This window comes from Lampetra fluviatilis, chromosome 24, assembly GCF_964198595.1.
Source record: "Lampetra fluviatilis chromosome 24, kcLamFluv1.1, whole genome shotgun sequence".
Taxonomy (NCBI): domain Eukaryota; kingdom Metazoa; phylum Chordata; class Hyperoartia; order Petromyzontiformes; family Petromyzontidae; genus Lampetra; species Lampetra fluviatilis.
The window spans coordinates 12,590,514-12,612,033 of record NC_136298.1 but is presented as its reverse complement, the minus strand read 5'-3'; the positions used below and the strand labels follow the sequence as shown (position 1 = coordinate 12,612,033).

Here is a 21,520-nt window from a genome sequence, read left to right as displayed (position 1 = left end):
CGGAGACCACGAGGAAAGAATAACTCAAATTCCCTCTCTGTCTTCTCGACAGACCTGTTCTCCACCTGAGGTCGGCTGCTTGCGTTGTGGCCGAAACGTCGTGAGAATTATTTTATTATGTTTTATTTTTATTATTTCCATTCTACGTGACTTTACCGAAAGAACCAAGAAGATGAATCCCTGCAGTCACGAAAGCTTTAAATCGAAATCAAATTCCCTGCTCAATTCTTCCAGGGAATTGTAATGGAAACACACATGGCTGGCACGTACGACCAGCCCAACACCACTGCAAGTCTTGTTCCGCCCCAAATATTCCCAATTGTCATCATTGTACATCTGCTAGTAACGTATTTTATAGGTGAAAAATCGCAATATGAATTTTTCCACACTTTGTACTCCACACTATCACGCACCCTGTGTGTGTTTTACCCAGGTCTCCAATGAAATCAAAACGACTTTTCCGTAAATTATTTCCACCATCACGGGAGTTTAGGCTGTTGGGAAGTCAAAGTCAAGGCAGACTTATTTTAATAAGAGCACAGTTGAAGTTGTTCCTGACATTCCAACGCCATCAGGACTTGGCATCATCCCTTGATTAATCAAGCGATGATCTCATGACCGTAGGCATTGTGATGAGAATCGTGATACAGGTACCAATGTGAGTTGCAAGTTGCCCCTAAACCCAGTTGCCCACAGCCACGTGACAAGGTGCGACAATCACAAAGCATTCATACCCACATTCTAAGACCAAAGGGGTTCAGATCAACACATTCCATAAACTATACTGCCCAAAGAGAATGGCACAGCAGACCCATCCCTGCATACATTGCAGTTACATTCCACAACCACAAGACAACCACACAACAACCACAGGGTGAACACAAGGCATCCCGCAACCGTACTCCCCATTAACACAATAGCAGGGCCATGGATGTCGGTCGGTGACTTGCTCCGGTTCAAGCACGAAGCCTACGCACCACCCATCCTCTCCCGGTCCCACAGCCACGTCAGCACAGACGAGAGGCCATCAACGCGCCCGATGGGAGCTCGGGGTGACCCCTGAGAGGCCCTGGTGCCACCGCGTGCCCGTGCCAGGTGCTGGGACGTCAAGGGGGGCTGGCCGGGTGCTCGTGACGCGAGGTGGGTGCCGAGTAACGTGGGTAGCAAGGGAATGAGAGAGAGTAGAGACAATTTTATTTACCTTTTTAAAATTCGTGGGACTGAAGCAATAATACGCATGATTCGCTTATATACACATTGCGGCGGTCAAAACGTCTTGAAAATGAGATTGTTGGCTAATACAATGGTAATACAAGACCATTAGGCTTAATTAGATGTTAACATTTTGACATGCCAATAACACTACATGATAGTACATAAATAGAGGGTTAGTTACTAGAGTAGAATAAAAATGTAAAATGTTCGAGTCGGGGCATACTTTTGAATCACATTTTTTTTACTTTTGGACTGTGTCTCTGCACAGACACACAAAGCGCACACGCACACACAGCAGCGTAGCCGTCTCCCCCACAGAAGTGGCTGCGAGCACATTCAGTGGTTCCTCCTGGGACCCCGAGTCAAACTCACGGCCACTCCTCCGACAGCGGCCGCCTCCGCCGCGCTCCCACGCGAGAGTGGTCATCGCGCCTCCCGAGACCCCCTGCCTCCCGAGACCCCCCGCCTCCCGTGACCCCCCGCCTCCCGTGACCCCCCGCCTCCCGTGACCCCCGGCCGCCCCCGCGACCGATGGAGTGGACACGAGGCCCCACGACAGCTCCTCGCTCCACCGGCCAATCGGAGCGCTCGGCCACACGGCCCGCCTCGTGGAGCGCCCGCGGAGGCATCGTGCGGAACGATACCTCGTGATTTATTATTATTATGATTTAGGGTCGGCACTTTACAGCTCCAGTGGTAACAAAAGAAATTAGTGGCTTAAACAGCAAATATGGTGAGGATGAGGAGTATCAATTATGACCATGGTGATGATCTTGTACTCAGGACGATGATGATGAACATAAGGTGACAACCATGGCATGCCAGCTCTCCGCTGTGTTTTCGGGTCATACCGCCATGTTGTTTGGCACGGTGTCCGACGTTTGACTCCACGTGACGGCAGCTTCTTCAGAAACTAAAAACAAGACGCAGTGACCAAGACGAAGCTGATGAAACGGTGCCGACGATTGAAATTTACGACGAATGCCCGAGGATCGGTGCCCAAGGGACGGCAACGACCGCGATGGTGACGAAGGAGGTGGCGACCGCGCCCACTCCGAGCTCGTCCGTGCATTCACCGGTGCCAGTCCTGCGGGAAAATGTCACTGCGGCACGGAGAGGCTGCGAGCAAGCTCCTCGCGCAGCGGTGAAGTTTGCGGTGAGGCAGTGGCGAGCAAACCGGCCACCGTGGAAACGTAGAGGCAGAAGAAAGTTGGTGGACTCGGCCGGGGGGTAAGAACCGTGCCCCCCATCGCGTGACCCCACAGCTGCTGCCCCCCACCCCCTACTCTTCCTCCTCTTCCTCCTCCTCGAGGCGTGCGCTGGGAGCCGGTCGCCGACACACGCCGTAGCCAGGCCGCGATTCGGCCCCGAGGCCTGGGCCCAGGGGCGGAACGGAGCGCGCCGATTCCTCGTCTTCCCTCGCCACTTCATCGCTGGCGTCGCTCCGCACCCTGCCCTGCTTCCAGCCGTCCACAAAGAGGTCCGAGACGAGCAACGCCTGCCAGGCAAACACAGGCAGAGTCACACGCACGTCGCACACACACACGCACACACACACGCACGTCGCACAGCTCCCACTCAAGAGGTGCGTGCCGACTGGCCGGCAATGATTGATATGTGTACAGTACTCATTGATTCGCTGGCCTTGTTTGAGATTGTCTCTGTGTGATCCACTAACCCCCCCCCCCGCTTCCAAGTCGCCAGGGCTCTCTAACGGCGCGGTAGCCCTGCCGAGATGGTGACACAGAAAAGGAAGTAACTGACTGCACAAAACTTCACAGCCGATTTAAAAACAAAGTGCGAAACAAGGGGCTGCACTCGGCTCCGAGAGCCCAACGCACACGCACACACACACACGCGCACACACACACACACATGCACACACGCACACAAGCACGCACACACACACAACAACAACAACAACCGCCATTCGCCACTAAGTGGCGGTGACGTCACCACGACGCTTGTGCCAGGCCATGTGCACCTTGAGGCCACGCACACACACACACGCACACACACACGCACACACACGAACGCACACACACGAACGCACACACACACGCACGCACGCACACACGCACGCACACACACACGCACACACACACACACGCACACACACACGCCCCATTTATCCAAGCAGAGAGCGCCACCAGGTGGCCGCACTGGAGAGTTCCTCTGAAGGAGAGATTTTGTTGACTCCTGTAATTTCCCATCGTGCGTTCTCACACGCAGGCGCGTGCCCCGCTTGACTGCGGGCTAATTGCTGAGACTCGCTCCGTATTTGGAGGCCAGCGAAGTGAACGTTGTATAATTGTTAGATGCACTTCATTCGGGCGGGCGCCGGCGTAACGCGCCTGCAATGCGGAACTTTGCACGCGAGCGTTGGTGGGGGATCTCACACTCCATGCACGTGGGATGGCAACAGAGCAAGTGGATTAACTTACATCTGTACGGGGATCGAGCGTTACGCCCCTCGCACGCGCGTGGGTCACGCGTGGGTCACGCGTGGGTTACGCGTGGGTCAGGCGTGGGCTTTCTCTGGGTACTCCGGTTTCCCAAGAAAGCTTTCTGTTTTTAACGTAGTGTGGTACGATATGAAGTATGGCAGTAAGATATGGTGATATACATGAATGATTGCACATTTGGGAAATAAATCTCCAATTGAGTGTGTTTCCACAAGATGCGAATCTGCTCTTTTGACCTTTAACTTATCACACCACTTTGTTAATCGTGATCATGAACAAACGCACCCAGAATACACCCCACATTGTCATATCGGTGCTAAGCAGAACAATGATCCTGGACGGGGCTTGGGCGAGTGCCCACCAGGCACGCCAGGTGGTCACGGGCGGCCACGTCGCGACGCCGCGTGGTGCGGGGAGCAGACGGCGGCGCAGCAAAACCGCTCGCTCGACCGCCATTCCATCCTCCCACGTCCACGCTCCAGCCACCTTCGCCAACACGGACTGGCCGGCGTGGTGAAGTACGGTCAAATTATCGCCACGACCCGCATGGTCGTGCGGAGAGGCCCTCTCATCCAGTGGTGGTCAAGAGTCCACCCTGTGTCAACGGGAAACAGCCCGAGCAGGAGGCGTCACGCACCGCACCACCCCCGTCACGTCGCCTCTACCCGTCGTCCGCCAGGAGGGGTTGTTTAGCCGTGCAGGAGAACGCCGCTTGTTTTGTATCGGACGCCGAATCACTTGCCCTCAAGAGCCGCGGATGACCGCAAGACAGGCGATCCGCGTCTAACGGCACGAGTGCCCGAGGCCCCCTGCCATCATCCAGCAGCGGATCGACCGAAGGGGCGACGCGTGCGAACCGAGGCTCGAGGGGGGCGGGGGGCGGGGGGCGATGCTCACGGTGGCGAAGGCGACGGCGGCTCCCTGCAGGAGGCCCACGAGGACGTCGCTCCAGTGGTGCTTGTAGTCGGAGACGCGCGACAGCCCCACGTACACGGCCATGAGCACCAGCACGAACTCCACGAAGGGGCGCAGAATGCGGGCACCGCGCCAGCGCAGGCGAGACTCCACGTAGAGCTGACGGCGCACGCGCGGGGACGCACGGGGGGACACGGGGACGACGGACGGCGGTGAGACAAAGACACGGGCGGGGGGCGACAGAGGGGGGCGACACGGGGAATAACTTGCCGGGACCGTCGGAGAGAATGACACCTGGCGATGACATGGAGAGCACAACGCACGGAGAGAACGGCATTCGAACAAGACACGGAGAGAACAACACGTGGGGTGAGACACAAACGCACGCACGAGAATGGCGCAGAGGTCGTGATGCACAGGTTTATACAAAGAGAAGAGATGATACGTACCGATAATAACACAGAGGGTGACAGACTGAGACGCGCGGGGATGACAGAGAATGACGAGGAGAAGGCGACACACATAGGATCGACTGGCAGGACTGGCTGGCACGAGGACGACAAAGTGTGAACGTTGCTATGCTTGGAATGCCATTCATGGGAATGTTGTTACACCGGGAATAACTTTCTAAGTTTGCCACTCGGGCAATTGTTCCGCAAGGAATGTGACGTGGAACACATCATATGTGGAATGTCACACAATATTACATAGTTTATGACACTTTGTGGTCCCAAAATTATGAGCCCTGTGACAATACAACTGAGTGAGACGCACGTAGAATGCGGTGACCAGAGCAAGGCCGATGAGGTTTCAAAGAGAAGCCCCCAAGAGTGTTGTTTTATTTAACGTGAATGTCTCCTTGAGCTCTCCTTCACAATCATCTGCTTCTTCACAGACACCTCAAACAAAGATAACTTCTGGAATGGCTTCTGGTAGAGGAGTATGTTTTTCTAATCCTCATTTCAGAGCAGTTTTGGAGAACGAACATTAAAACACTGCCCTGGTGCAGGAGCCAAACTTGTCTCTAGCTGAACTCCTGCCCAAGAATCCAAAGACTGAGAAGGTGGCACAAGGCCATGTGCGATGGGAGGGACACATCTGCTACACAGGACATCTGCGAAAAATAGCATCACAGCTCATCGGATGACTTCAGTAGAAAAAAGATTCTCATTCTGGGAGGTATTATGGTGACAGCGAGTAGGGGAGGGAGCCCCAAGCGCTTTGCCTCTGGATTTCTGGGCGTGTGGCTGTCAAGGTGTCTGAAGAAGGAGTGCGTCAGCGGCCTCCACATGAACCCCGGAGCGAGGGTGCTCTGTGTGCGTGGGGGGTGAGGGGGGGATACTCACCGCCAGGTACATCAAGGTGTACATTGCGAACGAGGCATGGCCGGAGTAGAACGACTTCCTGCAAAGAGAAATAACTCGTGTGAAGAGCGGGGCAGCAAAGGTTCACCCACCCCATGGAGAATCGATCAACTCTCGCGTTTGCATGGCAGCGATTCGATTGAAGATTTGTATACGCTCGCAATTCAATGCATGTATCGTGAGCTTATGAATCGATATTGCCACCCCTAGGGAACAGCATCTCTCCTCACATTATATCCAGTTCAACGTGTGTGGGCGCACACACACAGGCACACACACACACACAACAAAAACAACAGCCGTCATTCACCACTAAGTGGCGGTGACATCACCACTGCGCTTGTGCGAGGCCAGGTGCACTTTGAGGCCACGTGAAGTGTCGAACGCTCGCTGCTGACAGGAGGTCACGGGACAGACCCAGCAGGTGCCACGGGTTGACCGACTGAGATGACTGGTAGATTCACCACCAGCTCTGCCCCCCTACTGTGCCAGGCTAGGTGCAGGAGGTCACGGGACAGACCCAGCAGGTGCCACGGGTTGACCGACTGAGATGACAACCGGCAAATGCAGCAGCAGCTGTGCTCCCCACTACGCCACCTCGCTGCGTTTTAGCCGCCCGGCGCTCCGCTCGTTGTCATCAGCGTTGTTTCTCCACCCTACCGGTCTTGTCGGAGGGCGACTGCCTCCAAACGCCCCGTAGCACAGCGGCACCCGCAGGCGCAAACGCACGCCCACAGGCCCACACATGCCACACACACAAACACGGTACACACAGCACACATACATGCCACAGACACACATACAGTACACACACATACGGTACACACACACACGCCACACACACACGCCACACACACACGCACTACACACACACGCCACACACACACGCCACACACACACGCCACACACACACACACGCACGGTCCACGAGCGCACCGAGGTCTCACCGTGCGGCGATGACGTCGTCGGGGGCGCCGGTGCACACCTTGTCGGTGATGTAGCCGGCCGAGCAGTTGAGCAGCGCGGGGTCGGGGCGGCACACGGCCAAGAAGTGCGGGCGCGGGCGGCCGATGGCGAACTTGGCGACGTTGGTGAAGCTCTGGCTCACGGCCATGCCCAGCAGGAAGGGCCCCAGCGCGCGGTAGAGGGCCACCACGTACGGGCTGTGCACGAACGACGTCGGCCGGTGCTTGAGGTAGCGCACGGCCACGCACTCCCCCACGATCATCTGCGGCAGACGCAAAGGCGACGGGAGGGAAGCTCGCGGGTGCGCAAAGAGGCGTGCAGAGGCGCGCGCTCGTGATTACACCGCCACCGCATTGACGGCCAAGTTATATAATGCGCTAGTCTGCAATTGAACAATAATGTATTATTATAAACGCAAGACTCATTGTGCGATCTAAACGCCGTCCACCGCCGGCGGGGGCTGCAGTGCCACGATCCACCGATCCCGTCCCTTCACTAAGCCTCGCCCCCACCCCAATCTCTCGCTTAATGCCTACCGTCTCACCATCACGTTCTTCATCCCCTCCATCGCTCCTCTCACAGACTGCTCAATCAGCCTTGCCCCCTAACCCTCCCTCTCTCCTCCGGCATGACCTCGAGCAAGAGACGCGTGCTCATCACGGGGAAGGCCGGGGTGGGGCGGCCGACCTGTTGCGTCGCCAAACTTCTGAAAACGCAGCAAGCAACACGGCCCGGCCCACGGCTCAAATAGTGGCAAGGCGGCGCTGCATCGGTGTCATGGCACCTTGCCCCAGGTGCCAGAAAGTCTAGCTAGGCTCTGCACACACACACGCAGTGCCAGTGTACACACACACACACAGTCCTAGTGCACACACACACAGTCCCAGTGCACACATACACACAGTGTACACACACACAGTATACACACACACAGTCCCAGTACACACACACACAGGACCCCGCGCCTATGCCCCCCTCCTTTATCAGCCTGCCCCTAGCAGTGTGGTGAAGTATGGTCAAAACAACCACAGCCCACGTGTGTGTGGAGGGAGGCGCCCGTGCAGGAGTCGATCGACAGAAGCACTGCACAGGCCGCACATGTGAGGCGGTGGCCACTTTGTGCCAATGGCAAAGGGGAGGAGTGCGCCAAGCACACGTGAGGATTTGTTGAGTTGGCGAATCGTGAAAGTGGCGTGCAGTGCAAATTGATTCACGTGGACGCACGCGGCCACTAGAGGCGCCGCCTTCCCGCAAATGGCAAAGGAGGAGAGAACAATAATTATCGGACTGCGAGGGGGCACGGGGAGGGGGGGCAGCTGTCACGTTCGTGACGAGTGTGAAGCTCAATAAAGAAGATGACTCTGTGAGCCCGCGAAGAATGCTCAGTGGCCCAGTCCCTCAGGCAATCGTTCGTGAGCGAGCTCGCGAGCCGGCTCGCCCGCTCACTCCCCATCCCAACACCGCCCAGAGCTCGCGAGCCATCACCTATTTCTACCAACGCTTCGAAAACAAACACGTGCGAGGTGTCACGGTCCACGGAGAGACCCCCATTCACACCCGGCGGGTCGCGGCTCACGAGACGGAGCGGAGCGGAGGAGGCCCTTGCCACGAACACAGCCGCCCAGCTCACGCTCGACTTGAAGACGACCAACTTTGTTCAGGGAGGTGATGCGTGCGGCGCAGAGAAAGGCCACTCAACCAGTTGTGCATATCTGCACCGAGAAGTGTCACTATTTAACCAGGTGACTCGTGATCTCTTTCACAAGCAGGTGCCCCACATTGGGAGTTACCACTCTCTACGGGCGTGTCACTTGGAGACTCTCTCTGGCCTTCCACTTTGTGGGGAAGTCACCAGTGCTTGTCCTATGGAAAGACTCTCCCCCGCCATAGGAATGTGGAATTTCACCAACTGGCTCGGCTCTGCGCACCGGAGATGAGAGCAGGACACAACTTTGACTCTGGGTCACTTACGTAAAGGGATACGTTCACTTTTAACAATGAAGGATAATTTTCACGTTTGATATTTTGGCAGTACTCTAAGCACACAATCATATACCCTTGAATAGAACATGGTATTTAATTTTAGCCTCATGGCACATGGAGTGCTTTGGTAACCTCGCACTGAAATTACCGTGTGGATATAGGAATAGAATAGTCAGCTACAGCGCACCAAGCTTAGTGTTCACCCACGCGTACATTTTCCTGATTCAATGAACTTGCACAATTCGGGGTTGCAATGCAATTCGAGAACCTAATTATATTTTAACAGGTGTCACGTGACCAAATTACATGTAACATTAATCATAGTTTCCTGCACACGTGCAACTTGATGTATGCATCGCGAGCATAAGACTCCAAGTCAATTGATGAACGGTTGCATCATGACATGCCTTACTTATCAAGAGCACCAGCACAACCTTCACCCCCGTGGGAATGTGTTTGTTTGTTGCACAAGTTATTTACATTCTTTGCGGGGATAAATATTTATTTCTCGTCTTTGTTGATTTCACGATTGTACCGTGACGTACTTTACATCATCCCGGGTGTCCCTTGCAATGCATACTTCTGTCCGCAATGGGGACTTCTCACGAAAGCTTCAAGTTAAGTTATAAATATCGTCGAGGTATGTATTTTCCACGACCATTATCACTGTCATCACGGTTACATTTACGTCACGCCTATCATACAGATATCACCAATAGCCGTGACGTCGCAGTCCGCAAAGGGCATCTCTTGCGAGCGAGCGCCAAGACCCCAAGCGTTGTTTGTCAACACGTTTTTGACCGTGTTCAAGGAGTCCAGGGCCATCCGACGCGTGTCAAGATGAATTCATACGAACATTTACTTGTATTTCATGGTCAAGCGTGTCACTATCGCACTCTAGTGACGCCACCGCCATGCAAGTTAATGTTTGATGCACCGTCAATGCAGTGTCATCACTACAGGCCTTTAAACCACAAACGTGATTTATTATTAAAAGGTTAATTTTCAAACAAACCAAGTTTTACTGTCACGTTAGGCAGAGGTGTGTGTGTGTGTATATGCACATGCACGCTCAGTATGAGAGCTCAATCTTGATGTGAAGCTCTCGTGACTGCAGGAATCCACTCTCTGGTTCTTTCGGTAAAGTCACGTGGGTAGACAAAATAATAAAAGAACACGACGTTTCGGTCTTGCGTCCGTCATCAGGTGAGAAAGAATGATCTGCTGTTGTGGCTTTATATAGGCACGGGAGGGGGGGCAAGGGGGGTTTGTAGAGTCGTGGCTGCAGGAGTTCAGGGGGGGAGGGGGGAGGGTTTGTGGCGTGTAGGAACGGGTGGGGGCTGGAGAAATTCGCATGTCAATGAAATTCAAATCTTGAGTCTTGAATTACTCTTTGGGTCTTTCAGAAAAGTCACGTGACTTTACCGAAAGAAACAAAGGGCACTTCCTTGCAGTCACGAAAGCTGCAAATTAAGTTTAGTCTTGAATTAGTAAACGCGTATTGTTTAGAAAACATCTTTATTATTTTTTCTATCTACGTGACTGTACCGCAAGAACCAAAGAGTATGAGAGCTGTTTATTTTTAGATGGAGCGTGAGGTCAGGTGAGGGAGTTAAAGGCTCTAACATCTAGCAGGACAATGCTACTCAGCAGTCTGCGGGGTCTTTGTGCGTGCGTACACACGTGGCCATGTGCACATGTGTGCAATGTGCAATAATCCTGGCAGCCATAAATAACACGAGAGGGAAATTGTATCTGAACCCGCCTAGGGCCTCACCTGGGTCAAATCCGCCTTAAACGAGGCCTTGGTACAATGTGTCAACATCACCACTGGGGAGACAATGGTACCTGAACATGTCTGGCCACATCATCCCCATGTCTGCTGTGAGAAGCTTTGAAGGCGCTCGCTAACGGCAGCAAGTGTGTAACACTAAACACCAAGTCTCACGTGCGTGTCTCTGTGCACGTGTCTCTCTGTGTGCGCGTATCTCTGTGCGTGCGTGCCTCTGTGTGCGCGTGTCTCTGTGTGCACGTGCCTCTGTGTGCGCGTGTCTCTGTGTGCGCGTGTCTGTGTGCGCATGCCTCTCTGTGTGCGTGTCTGTGCATCTGCTGTGTTTTTCCGCCCGCAAGCCCAGCTACAACGTGCCGAGGCAGCTCCCGTTCAGCCAGAAAGACGGGGCTCAGCGGTGTTGTGAAGACCGCCTTTGGTGGAGAGGGCTCATGAAAAAACGTTGACGCAGCTACCAACAGCAACCAAGAGCCCAGGACAGGTTCAGATATCATTCGGCAATCACGTGGGCCACGGGCAGAACTCTATTTCAGTTCTCCGGGGTCAAAGCGCCCGTGCACGACCCGCTGCGCCGCCGCTCCCTCGCTCGACTCACGAAATGCGTCCCATTCTCATCCGCTATACCAGCGCGAGTGCTCTACGATCCTGTAATCCTACGCGTTTATAGGTCCTTTGAAGCGGCAATCAGAAACTGTCTCTAAAAATAGCGCCGTGATGCATGGCGACCATTGTTGACGTTGCTTGTTGTTGTTTGTTTGCGAGTTAACGCGGGAGGCCGGTATCTGGGCGTCAGAACTCACCGAGGCCATCGGCAGGATGACGCCCACGGCGTAGAGCACCTGGTGCGTGATGGTGCTCCCTTTTAAGGGGTACTGGATGCTCTCGTCGTCGCAGTAGAACCCCCGGTGGAATGGAGAGACGTACGGCTGGTTGAGGATGATCACAGGCAGCCAGGCTGGGAGGGGTGGGGAAGACGCACACAAATTGAAAAATACATGTGATATCGTTAAATCAAGGAGACTGATTACCAAGGTTTGCCTGCTGCTGCTTTCTAGCACCTAATCTCAGGAATGAGGCTTCAGGAAGTGGACGGAGCCAGATTTAGAGGGAGAGAAATGGGAGAGAATGAGATATGGTGGGTAGGGGGTGAGAGGGGAGGGCGGCCAACAGGAGGGAAGGTGTGGACGGGAGTGGATTCCTGCAGGTAAAGATGGGCACGATGAGAATGAGACCCGGGCACACGCCGCCACTAACTCGGCAAGATCTCGGCGTTGTCGTGTCGCCCGCATGAGACGACTCGCACTTCCACACGTCCACACACTCTAATCAGATGCCACGCATTCTAATACGCACACAAATACAAAGATCCCCCGTATAACCTCAAAAGACCGTTGGGGCAAGTGTCGTTAGCGAGCACCTATGGAGGCCGGCACGGCACACTTGGGGTGTGGGTGGCCAGCACCACGCCCGGCTGCCTTTGTCTCCCCAGTGGTGATGTTTACACACCGCACCAGGTACTCATTTGAGGCTGAGTCGACATAGGGGAGGCCCAGGACCGGTTCAGATAATCGTCACCGGCGTTGGCCATGAGCTGGAATTGAACCCGGGTCACTGGATTCGTAGTGCAGGGTGCTAACCGCTACACAATAAGATAAAAAATTCGTTTGTAATTTACTATTCACCGATAAAAGAAGAGTGTAACACACGGACGAATGAGTAAAGTGTACAACAAATAAGGGGTAAAATATTCATCGATTCATCAGCTCAAATCGATAGCTATGCTCAGAGCGCATGCTTCAAATCAAATCGAGGCAGTTCGTCGATTCAGAAATAGAGCGAATTATTAAAGGCTTAATATACAGCATGTGTCATGAGGATCTATATATGAGATGGCCTTCCGATCGACAGAAACTAAATATAGACGAATGGCAGAGGGCGGGCGCTGGTATTGGTGAAGATGGATCGCACTGCAGTGGGCCAGGGTGGAGTCGAGGCTGCAGGCGAGAATTGTGCTGGGTCATGAGCACCGTGCCCAGTCGCTCCCCAAAAATATCCGCCACCTCCATCCACACCCGCCACGTTGCCCACTTAGCTGTTGTCGTACATTTCTGGAGCGTGCCACCTAATAACGCCCCTGGTCTTGTAGAATGCAGACTCTTTATTCTTGACAGTCGTGGAGGGAGAGAGCGGAGGATGGTGGGGATTGTATGGAGGCAGGGAAGGCAGCAAGAAGGCAGGGGGAGAGAGAGCACGGGGTGTGGCTGAGTCATGTTCCCAGGAGGGAAAGGAGAGAAGCTGCAGGGGACATTAAGGGTTGTTCGTGAGTCATGTGTGCTTCGTATTATGGCAGGGGAGCGTGCCATCATGTGGTAGAATTCTGAAAAAAGTTGGCGCCACGACAAAGCGCGCAGCAATCAGCACGCGATGACCCATGTGGCCACCGTCGTCGAGAAGTGAATTGCGGGAACATGTGCTTCAAACACACGCACACGCACGCACACGTCAAGCTGTTGTTGCACTTGTTCCCATGGAATATGGGCTTGTAGGGGCAAGCGCTGATCACGAGCGCAGCACACAACGGGGTGGCATGATTAGTGCTGTCCGGCCGCCTTTGTCTCTCCAGCACTGTGTCGACACACCGCACCGTGTAGTTTGTATAAGGATTGTCAACCTTGTGGAGGACCGGGGCAGCCTGATATAACACCACATACCCCACTGTGAATAGCTGAGAATGTAAATCCATCGCGCCACGACTGCACTGAAACAAGGCCCACAAGCCATTGCCACTCACACACACGCAGATCATCCCTAGAGCCTCTGTAGACTGTCAGTTGCTGATAGCATTCACCTAGCAAGGCCGACACAGCACACAAGGGGGTGATGTGGCTCGTATCACACCAAGCCGCTTTTGTCTCCCCAGTGCCAATACTTACACACCACAACAGGCACAATACAGTACTCATTAAACACTGAGTCGACATAGGGGAGGCCCAGAACCGGTTCAGATAATCGCCACTCCTCCTACCTATGGCCAGGAATCAAACCCAGATCGCCAGGTTTGTTGCGCAATGTGATCATAATTATGCCAAGCTTCACCCACAAAGACAAAGGTCCCCCGTATAGCCTTAATAGACGTTTGGGGCAAGTGCTGTTAGCGAGCGCCGATGAAGGCCATCACAGCACTCGAGGGGATGGGTGGCCAGCACCGCACCCGGCCACTTTTGTCTCCCTAGCGACGATGTTTACACACCGCACCAGATACTTACTTGAGGCCCTGAGTCGACCTCGGGGAGGCCCATGACTGATTCAAATATTCTCCACTGTTATTGGTCGTGAGCGGGAATCTCACTCGGGTCGCTGGGTTCATAGCCAAGTGCACGAACCATTGCGCTACCGCTCTCCATGCGTATGCAGGAACAGGCACGTGGCACACACGTGGCCCAAAATGACCAGTTCTAGAATGGGCTGAATGTTTTTTTGCACAACAATTAGCAACCGGAATTGGCACCACCGAACTTTCTGCATTGGGCAACCACTTCACTCACATCTTATCTCTTGCATTGCACAACTACAGCAGGGAGATACATCATCTACAGCATAGTCTACATCATCTACACCATCTACATCTCTACATCGTCTACAGCATCATCTACATCGTCTACAGCATCATCTACATCGTCTAAATCATCTACAGCATCGTCTACAGCAAAGATACATCACAGAGAGATACATCACAGAGGGATACATCGTCGGGGAACAGCCCTGGTTTGAGACTCCACGGGACATCCCCAGGGCGCATATTCACGAACTTTCATGAGCTGCTTTGCTGGTTCAGCATCACACCTAGAAGCTGGGCATGCCGTAATCGTGTTCAAACTCTGCACAATGTTAAAACATTAAAGATGCTGTGCAGGCATCTCTCTGGCTTGGCTGACATTAACGTATCATGAACAACCAGGAAGTGTGATAATCCAGAGGGAGTCAAGGGGGCACCTGAAACGCAGGCCCTCGGTGGGCCTGGCTCGGTGTGGAGACTCAGGCCCCCGACACACGTTGTACGAGGCAACAGGGGGGTTGCGCTCTGTGACGCAACATTTCCATCTGTTATGAAATGCGGTGAGAATGCCTCAGCGATGCGGCACGCCAAGCCCTGATCGTTGTCACGCGCGCTTCTGAATTCAAACTGCCGTTGGCCAGACAGCAAGGCAGCCAGTGTGCCACTGCGTGCCACTGACCTGAGGCCAGTACTCATGACTGGATACCAGGTATGTCTGACCCGCCGCCAGTATTATTGGTATGACACCAGGTGTCACAATGATCTGACAATATGAACGCTGACGTGACACCAGGTGTGCCATTAGCCCGGCGGCAATTGTGACACGGACCTGAAGGGAGGTGTGAGAGTGACCTCATACGAGTACGACCCGACTACTGACCTGACACCAGGCGTGCCACTAGCCTCACAGCAGGCGTGCCAATCACCTGACACCGTGCAGCATCGTCAAGCCTCCATCACATTGACTCGGCTCGTGTTCTCGTTTACAGACATTTCCACGCAGGACGAACACTCGCAGGGCTCTCGAGAAGCCAGCGCTTGTGCAGAGTGCCCTCTTGAATATGTGTTGGAAGGGTTTTATTGAGCTTGCGTCTCCTTTCTTGCATGCGTAAGTATTGGTCTGATACGTGCCGCACACGAGGTGTAAAAGACTTGCAATTATGAGAGAGTAAAAGTTGCAGTGGTAAATTGACACCACAACGCGCCACGCGATCTCATTTGCGCCTTTACTAAACACAGCGAGACACGCACGCGACAGCTCTCGTGCCTCGGCAGGAAGGGCCGTACGGTGACATCGTGGCAGCACGGGGCACAGCGGCGGCATCGCCGTATGTTCTCCCGGTGGCAAACATTTATTTAGCATCTGCCAATTACCGCTTTACTGTGACTCAATTGGCGCCGACTGCTGTAATATACTGTATTTTCTTTAACAATTTTTTCTTTTACCAGGTAAGGCCCACTGAGCTATAAAGCTCTTTTTCAGAAGAGACCTGGCCACAAATCATAGCTCAACGAAGTGGCTTATCATGTGGAAATTTATCGCAGACAAATACTGTAAACGCAACCACAGGGAGAGAGGCACGCAAACTCCAAACATACAGGCATCAGGGTTGGGATCGAACCCACCACCTCCTGCATACCTAGCGAGGAAGTTAACATCTCGCCACCGTGGTGCCCATGCCCCCCAGCAACTTTTATGTGCCATAGCGACGGCGTACAGGAGGTGATGTCGCATCGCCCAGTGTCCACCTTCAGGCAGGCATTGGAGCGAGTTGCCGGTTCAAACAGCAACCACTTCAGGTGACGACAGCCCAATCGTCCGGTTGCTGCCCTGCATCATCCATGCAAATTGTCACGCATAGACCGCGCTTTAGCCGGAGTCCATGCTTATCAATATTTACAATGTGACAATGGAGCGATCGTCACCACAGTGACAATGGAACAGTTGTACTCACTCTGTCGCTCTGTGTCTTGTGCTAAAATTTCACGCTGCAAGAGGTTTTGCTTGACACGGGCTCACCAATGAGCTCATGCCAGATGACGAAGGCATCATGTCGGGCTTGGTGCCCTGCCACCATGTGCTCATACCACGAGGAAGTGACATCACAGGAGGCTACATTACGTTGCTGTTACTGCCCAATGCTTCTCTAGGCCCAATGAGAATGTTCCAGTGACAATTAAGAGTTGGTGGTTTGAATGAGTGTCACTTTGGTGAGTCTGTGGCTTCTGCGGATTAAAAACAAAACTCCCTAAGTGTGCAACATGCTTTAAAGTGCACGTGTCACTGCTCAAGAAAAAAAACACTCCCAAGTCCACTAAATATTGAGAGATGCTATCGCACGAGGAACATTAGCTATGGTCTAGCGACGATGGTCAGAACATGTTTCACTCACTCATGACATGACAGTGAGCGCGTCGTCACCGTGCTAGGAGTGGAACTCGACAATGAGTGTTAGAAGGAACATCTACGGGGATGCCCAGGCAACTACTGCCTTGTTACACGACCTTTAAACTTAGCTGGACCACAGGCAATGGCCAGAGCAGCTACCCATCTAATATGTGGGACACAAAAAGTAGAATTGGTATGCTTGAACATGTATTTGCTGCTTCAGGATATAATTAGTACAGAATTTATGGACATTTAATTGCTGGAAAAAACACTGTGGAATATCCACAAAGCGATAGATTAAAAGGTAAAGGCCCCAATTTACAAGAGTGGTAAATGTTCCTTTTCTGCCTGTTTTTTTGGCAGAAATATGCCAACAACGTAATCAACAACAATGGGCCAAATGGCAAAGGTGATGCGTTTTGGTCGTAATGTCAACGTAGAAGTTTAGCTTATTGTCTCTGTGATAGAACAAAACTATAATTTGGTGACAGTGTTAAGTTCAGTTCGGACGCTTTAGTGCCCATTTCACAAGTTGAAAAATTGGGAAAGATCTCTGAAAGTAGAGTCTCACAATATTTTCATCACAGCAATTCTCAGAAATACATTTTGCATGCGCACCCAACTGTTCATTTTAAATACCCTCCGCCTTGTATCATGGGTCCCCCTCTTGCAAAATAAACCGTGCATTTTAAATGGGCTTACCCCTGCATATAAAGTAAAGATTCATGCAGTGACGCTTGTGAAAACATTGAGCAAAGTGTACAGTCGCCAATCCCTTGTCCTCGCACGCAGAGCGCGCAACAATATACCGCTTGTGCTTCTAGCCACTCCTAAGAAGATGCTGTGATTCTGTCTGGGTCATAAGGGTTTCCTTATTATTTTGTATTATATATGCACGAGCTTGTTTACCCTAAAATCCTCCGTTCGTAAGACACGTTCGGGAAGTTATTTTGCGCGTAATTTTTGCGTATCTTTTACGTCACATATGTTAATAAACAATTACTCTAAATTCAGGAAAACCCTTCGTTTCCAGACACGTTTTCAGGAGGGTATCGTGCTGAATTGTTTGGAAATTTTTATTATTTTTTTACTTAAAGCTTTCGTGACTGCAGGAATTCATGCTATTTGGGTCTTTCGGTAAAGTCACGTAGACCGAAAAAATAATTTAAAAATCACAATCTACGTGACTTTACCGAAAGACAAAAATATAATTTTATGATTGCAGTGCATCCCGTATGGGAATGTCTCTACTAGGTCCTGTCATGACAAGAATCACTGATGGGGCCTAGGGGAGAAATCTCACATACATTCAGTGTTACAAAACATTGCCAGGAGTTCCCCCCGCTGTTTGTAAGACAAGTTTTCAGAAAATGTCAGAGGGACAAGTGTGATTAACTCTTATACAGATGACCAACAGTTCATACGAGGTGCTGTCGACATACTGTTGTGAAGGGTGCAAAGTTCCATAAGAGAACAGTAATAAAATAGGTGTGGTACAACATACAGATGTATTGATCTAACTGCAATGAGTCTGCGGATTGAATAATAGTTGGGCTTTGAGTGAGAGCCCCTCGAAAGTGTGAGTATTTTCCGGGTGCTGTGGTTTCCTCTCACATACCACAAACCAAAATAATTCACTAAACATCCCAGTGTAGGACCCTACCAAAATTTGTAATATTAAAAAAAAAATGTAAACACACTTTTATGAAATGTACTAGTAATGGCAGAACTCCACGACTCCAGGAAGTGGCCCCGACGCTTGCCATAACATAAGGGACCGTGGCCAATTACAGCCAACGTCAGTTGACCGTGGACAATTATACCCAAGCCGAAACATAACATATAAAAAAGAATGTTTAAAAAGATTTAATTTTATTTTTTATGATAGAATATAGTATTGTCATCAGTATGACATGAGTATACCAAGTATGCAGTCGATACCACATTGGGAAGTGGGTTAAAATTGAGTTACAAGATTTGAGGATACGACAACGACAGACAGAGTGAGTTAAAAGAAAGTTTGTAAAAAAAACTGAGACTCGGGTGACACACACAATCCATCTGTATGGAATCAAGGCAGCATCTATCAGAGACAGCACGGGAATTAAATTGTGGGGCAATCTATGCGGACCTTAAGTTATCCCTTCTCATTTGTGGATTTTCTCTGAGATTTCCCAACCATATACAAAAAACTCGTCAATATGATTTTCCAACATTCCCGAAGCGAGCCACACCTGAAAAGAAGTCTTTAATGCGGTTTTCACTGCTAAATATAATTACTCGTATTGCGTAAGGGCGTTTCATCATTTGACGAAAGTAACACATCGGTCACTGTACGTGGAACGGCATCTCGTCTCCACCCGTCGCCCATCCCGATAAAACTATAGGTAGGAAATTATGACTCTAAATGTGTACATATTGATACTGGTGTCTGTGCAGCGGTTAGCGCAACTTCGCTACGAACCCAGAAACGCGAGTTGGATTCCGGCCGTGTCGAATACGATCGGCGAGTGAGATCTAAACCGGTCGTGGGCACCCACCTCACCAACCGTCGCGGACCTGCGTGGTGAAGTATAGTCAAACATCCCCCCCATTGCTGACACGCCACGGGTTGGCTTTCAACCAGTGGAGGATTGACAAAGGGCTGTAGTATGCCTCACCCGTAGACCTTTGTGTTTATGGTTTGAAATCAGGACAATCAGACCCCAATCTTAGTGCGTCTAGTTCCAGGTATGGTTTGTATTAACCAGCGATTGGAATGCATTTTTTTTTTACTTAAAACTGTACTGCTCTCGCTGTTGCCAACATTGCGAAACGTTTAATAACGCAGCAAGTGCATGCAATTAAAATCGTATTTTTGTTACGGCCCAAAATCATGAGAAGGCTCTCGATGTTCCGAGAAAGAAAATCTGAGTAGCCTAGAAGAAGTGTCTGCATTCATGCCTCTGAAGTGTGGCTTATAGAGACAGTGGTGTAGCAGTAGCACAAGACTCTTCACTGTGTATTCAAAAACACTGGACCCGAAGTTGAATCAATATAATCTTCTTTTGTCTCAGTTGGCGAGACCTGCCGAGATAAAATATGTATTTGGCATAAAAGAGACCCCTGTCATTGATGTATTGTTGTGTACGGTAGTTTATGTAACAATGTGAGCTCTCTGTCTATCCACTGTTGGACAAAGGGCTCTCCTCCACTACACGTTGGTCGTGGGCTGTTGCTTGACGAGGCTTTCACCGCGTTGGTCAGTGCGGGATGGTGAATGTGGCGAGCATAGACATCGGAGCATCGTGCAGTACAACAATTGAATGCACCGCCCGCTGCTGACGACGCAGTACCACGTCGGCCTGCGGCACCCCGATTACGCACGCCGATCACCCATCCAATTACCATCCAGGATTAGCTCTGCTGAGCTTCCGAGCTCCGATGACTTCGGGCGTATTCTGGGTGCGATTCCGTCGTGGTCAAATGTCTTGAAGCAAAACAAAATAGATCGGCACCGCCGCACGCACAACCTGCGCGACTTGTCCAAAACTCGCATGCCATCAGCAGGTTCTCGCACGCGACTCCCCCACAGCATATCCGCTTCATCATCACGACAAAGGTCTCCTCCACGGTCAGAACATCACCTCCTTTGCTCATTTTCGTGATGGAAGAGGGGGGGGGAAAGCACTTCAGTAGCAGCACCAGCAGCAGCTGCACTGTTTACTGATGGACGAATGGAAGCGGAGATGTAAACAAGCACAGGAAACAGTCGGCGACGTTTCCACCGATAGGCAGAGGGCCGTAGCGCGAGCTGGGACGACACCGCGAGCGGCCACGCCGCCCGACAAACTCGTTCGCCGTGCGACAGATTCACATCGGGGACTCGGGAGGGGAGCTAGCGGGAGTGGGTTGGGCCAGTTCACGTGTGGCCGCTGCCACGGAGCAGCCTGCGTGCGACGGGCGGGCACGTAGGTCACGTCCCGAGTTTCCTTATACGAGCGATAAGCCTCAGGCGATGATTTGAACGTCGCCGGTAGATAAGCGATTGCCAAACGGCCTTCCTTGTGAAGAGGTCCCTCACTCAAGCTCGCTCGTCAAGCTGCTGCGTTACAGTGCGTGGCTTGCTGCTGCTGGCTGACTGCGGCGATGACAAACGCTTGTAACCTATCGATGCGGAGGCGGGGTTGGTGGATCACACAGAGATGGAACATGACGAGCGCGAGACACAAAATCGGGTGAAACGATTTATTTATTCCTACCAGTATCACACGTACTTGTGGCGAGCATGCAACGACCATGCTCTGATTATGATAAAGCTCTGATTATAATAAAGCTGCATTGTCTTTGAAAGTGATCGGCCTACACCAGAGACATCCTTCTTCATAGCCTCGTCTCACCAGTGTCAGACCAGAGAACCGCAAAAGGCGAACCCGTACAAAGACAATGCCATACGTATCAAAGCATTTATAGCTAGGGGTGAGCAGCTATATCATTGGACCTTTTTGCCAGTATCAAAGTATGAAAAACAAGAATAGATTCTCATTTTTTAAAAGTGTTTCCCTCGTATTCTTTCAACCCAATCTTCAGCGTTACAAAACCCCAGTCTGGAGCGGCACATCTGGGCACGTGAAGAAAAAAAAAGAGCGTACATCAAGATTCTGTTGGAAGTTGGAGTCTCTCCAAGAATGTGTTTTTGATTTAAATTCAATACAAAATGTAACCGATGTAGAATTCCCGGTGTCTCGAGTGCCCATTAGTTTACGAGTGCACAATGGCCTGCAAACGCCAAGGTGTCTCTTTGCCGAGCTGCGATTCAGGAGAGGACTGTGTCACAAGAAAGTCGGCACTACTCAGAATGAACGCGGCAATCGTCAATAATGCCACGTTTTTACCCGG

The 21,520-nt window shown here is 51.7% G+C and overlaps 1 protein-coding gene across 1 annotated transcript in view; it reads right to left on the bottom strand.

The window, feature by feature from the left end:
- Window positions 1-1,720: 1,720 nt before the first annotated feature.
- The window catches only part of LOC144941188 (phospholipid phosphatase 3-like), a 33,465-nt gene continuing 13,665 nt past the window's right edge, over window positions 1,721-21,520 (bottom strand). Inside the window, exons 2-6 of the mRNA XM_078867763.1 lie at window positions 11,498-11,652; window positions 6,907-7,187; window positions 5,942-5,999; window positions 4,578-4,754; window positions 1,721-2,713 (exon numbers count right to left, since the gene is read on the bottom strand). Coding sequence (XP_078723889.1) covers window positions 2,498-2,713; window positions 4,578-4,754; window positions 5,942-5,999; window positions 6,907-7,187; window positions 11,498-11,652 — 887 coding nt within the window. The 3' untranslated portion in view covers window positions 1,721-2,497. The remainder of the gene's footprint in view (window positions 2,714-4,577; window positions 4,755-5,941; window positions 6,000-6,906; window positions 7,188-11,497; window positions 11,653-21,520) is intronic.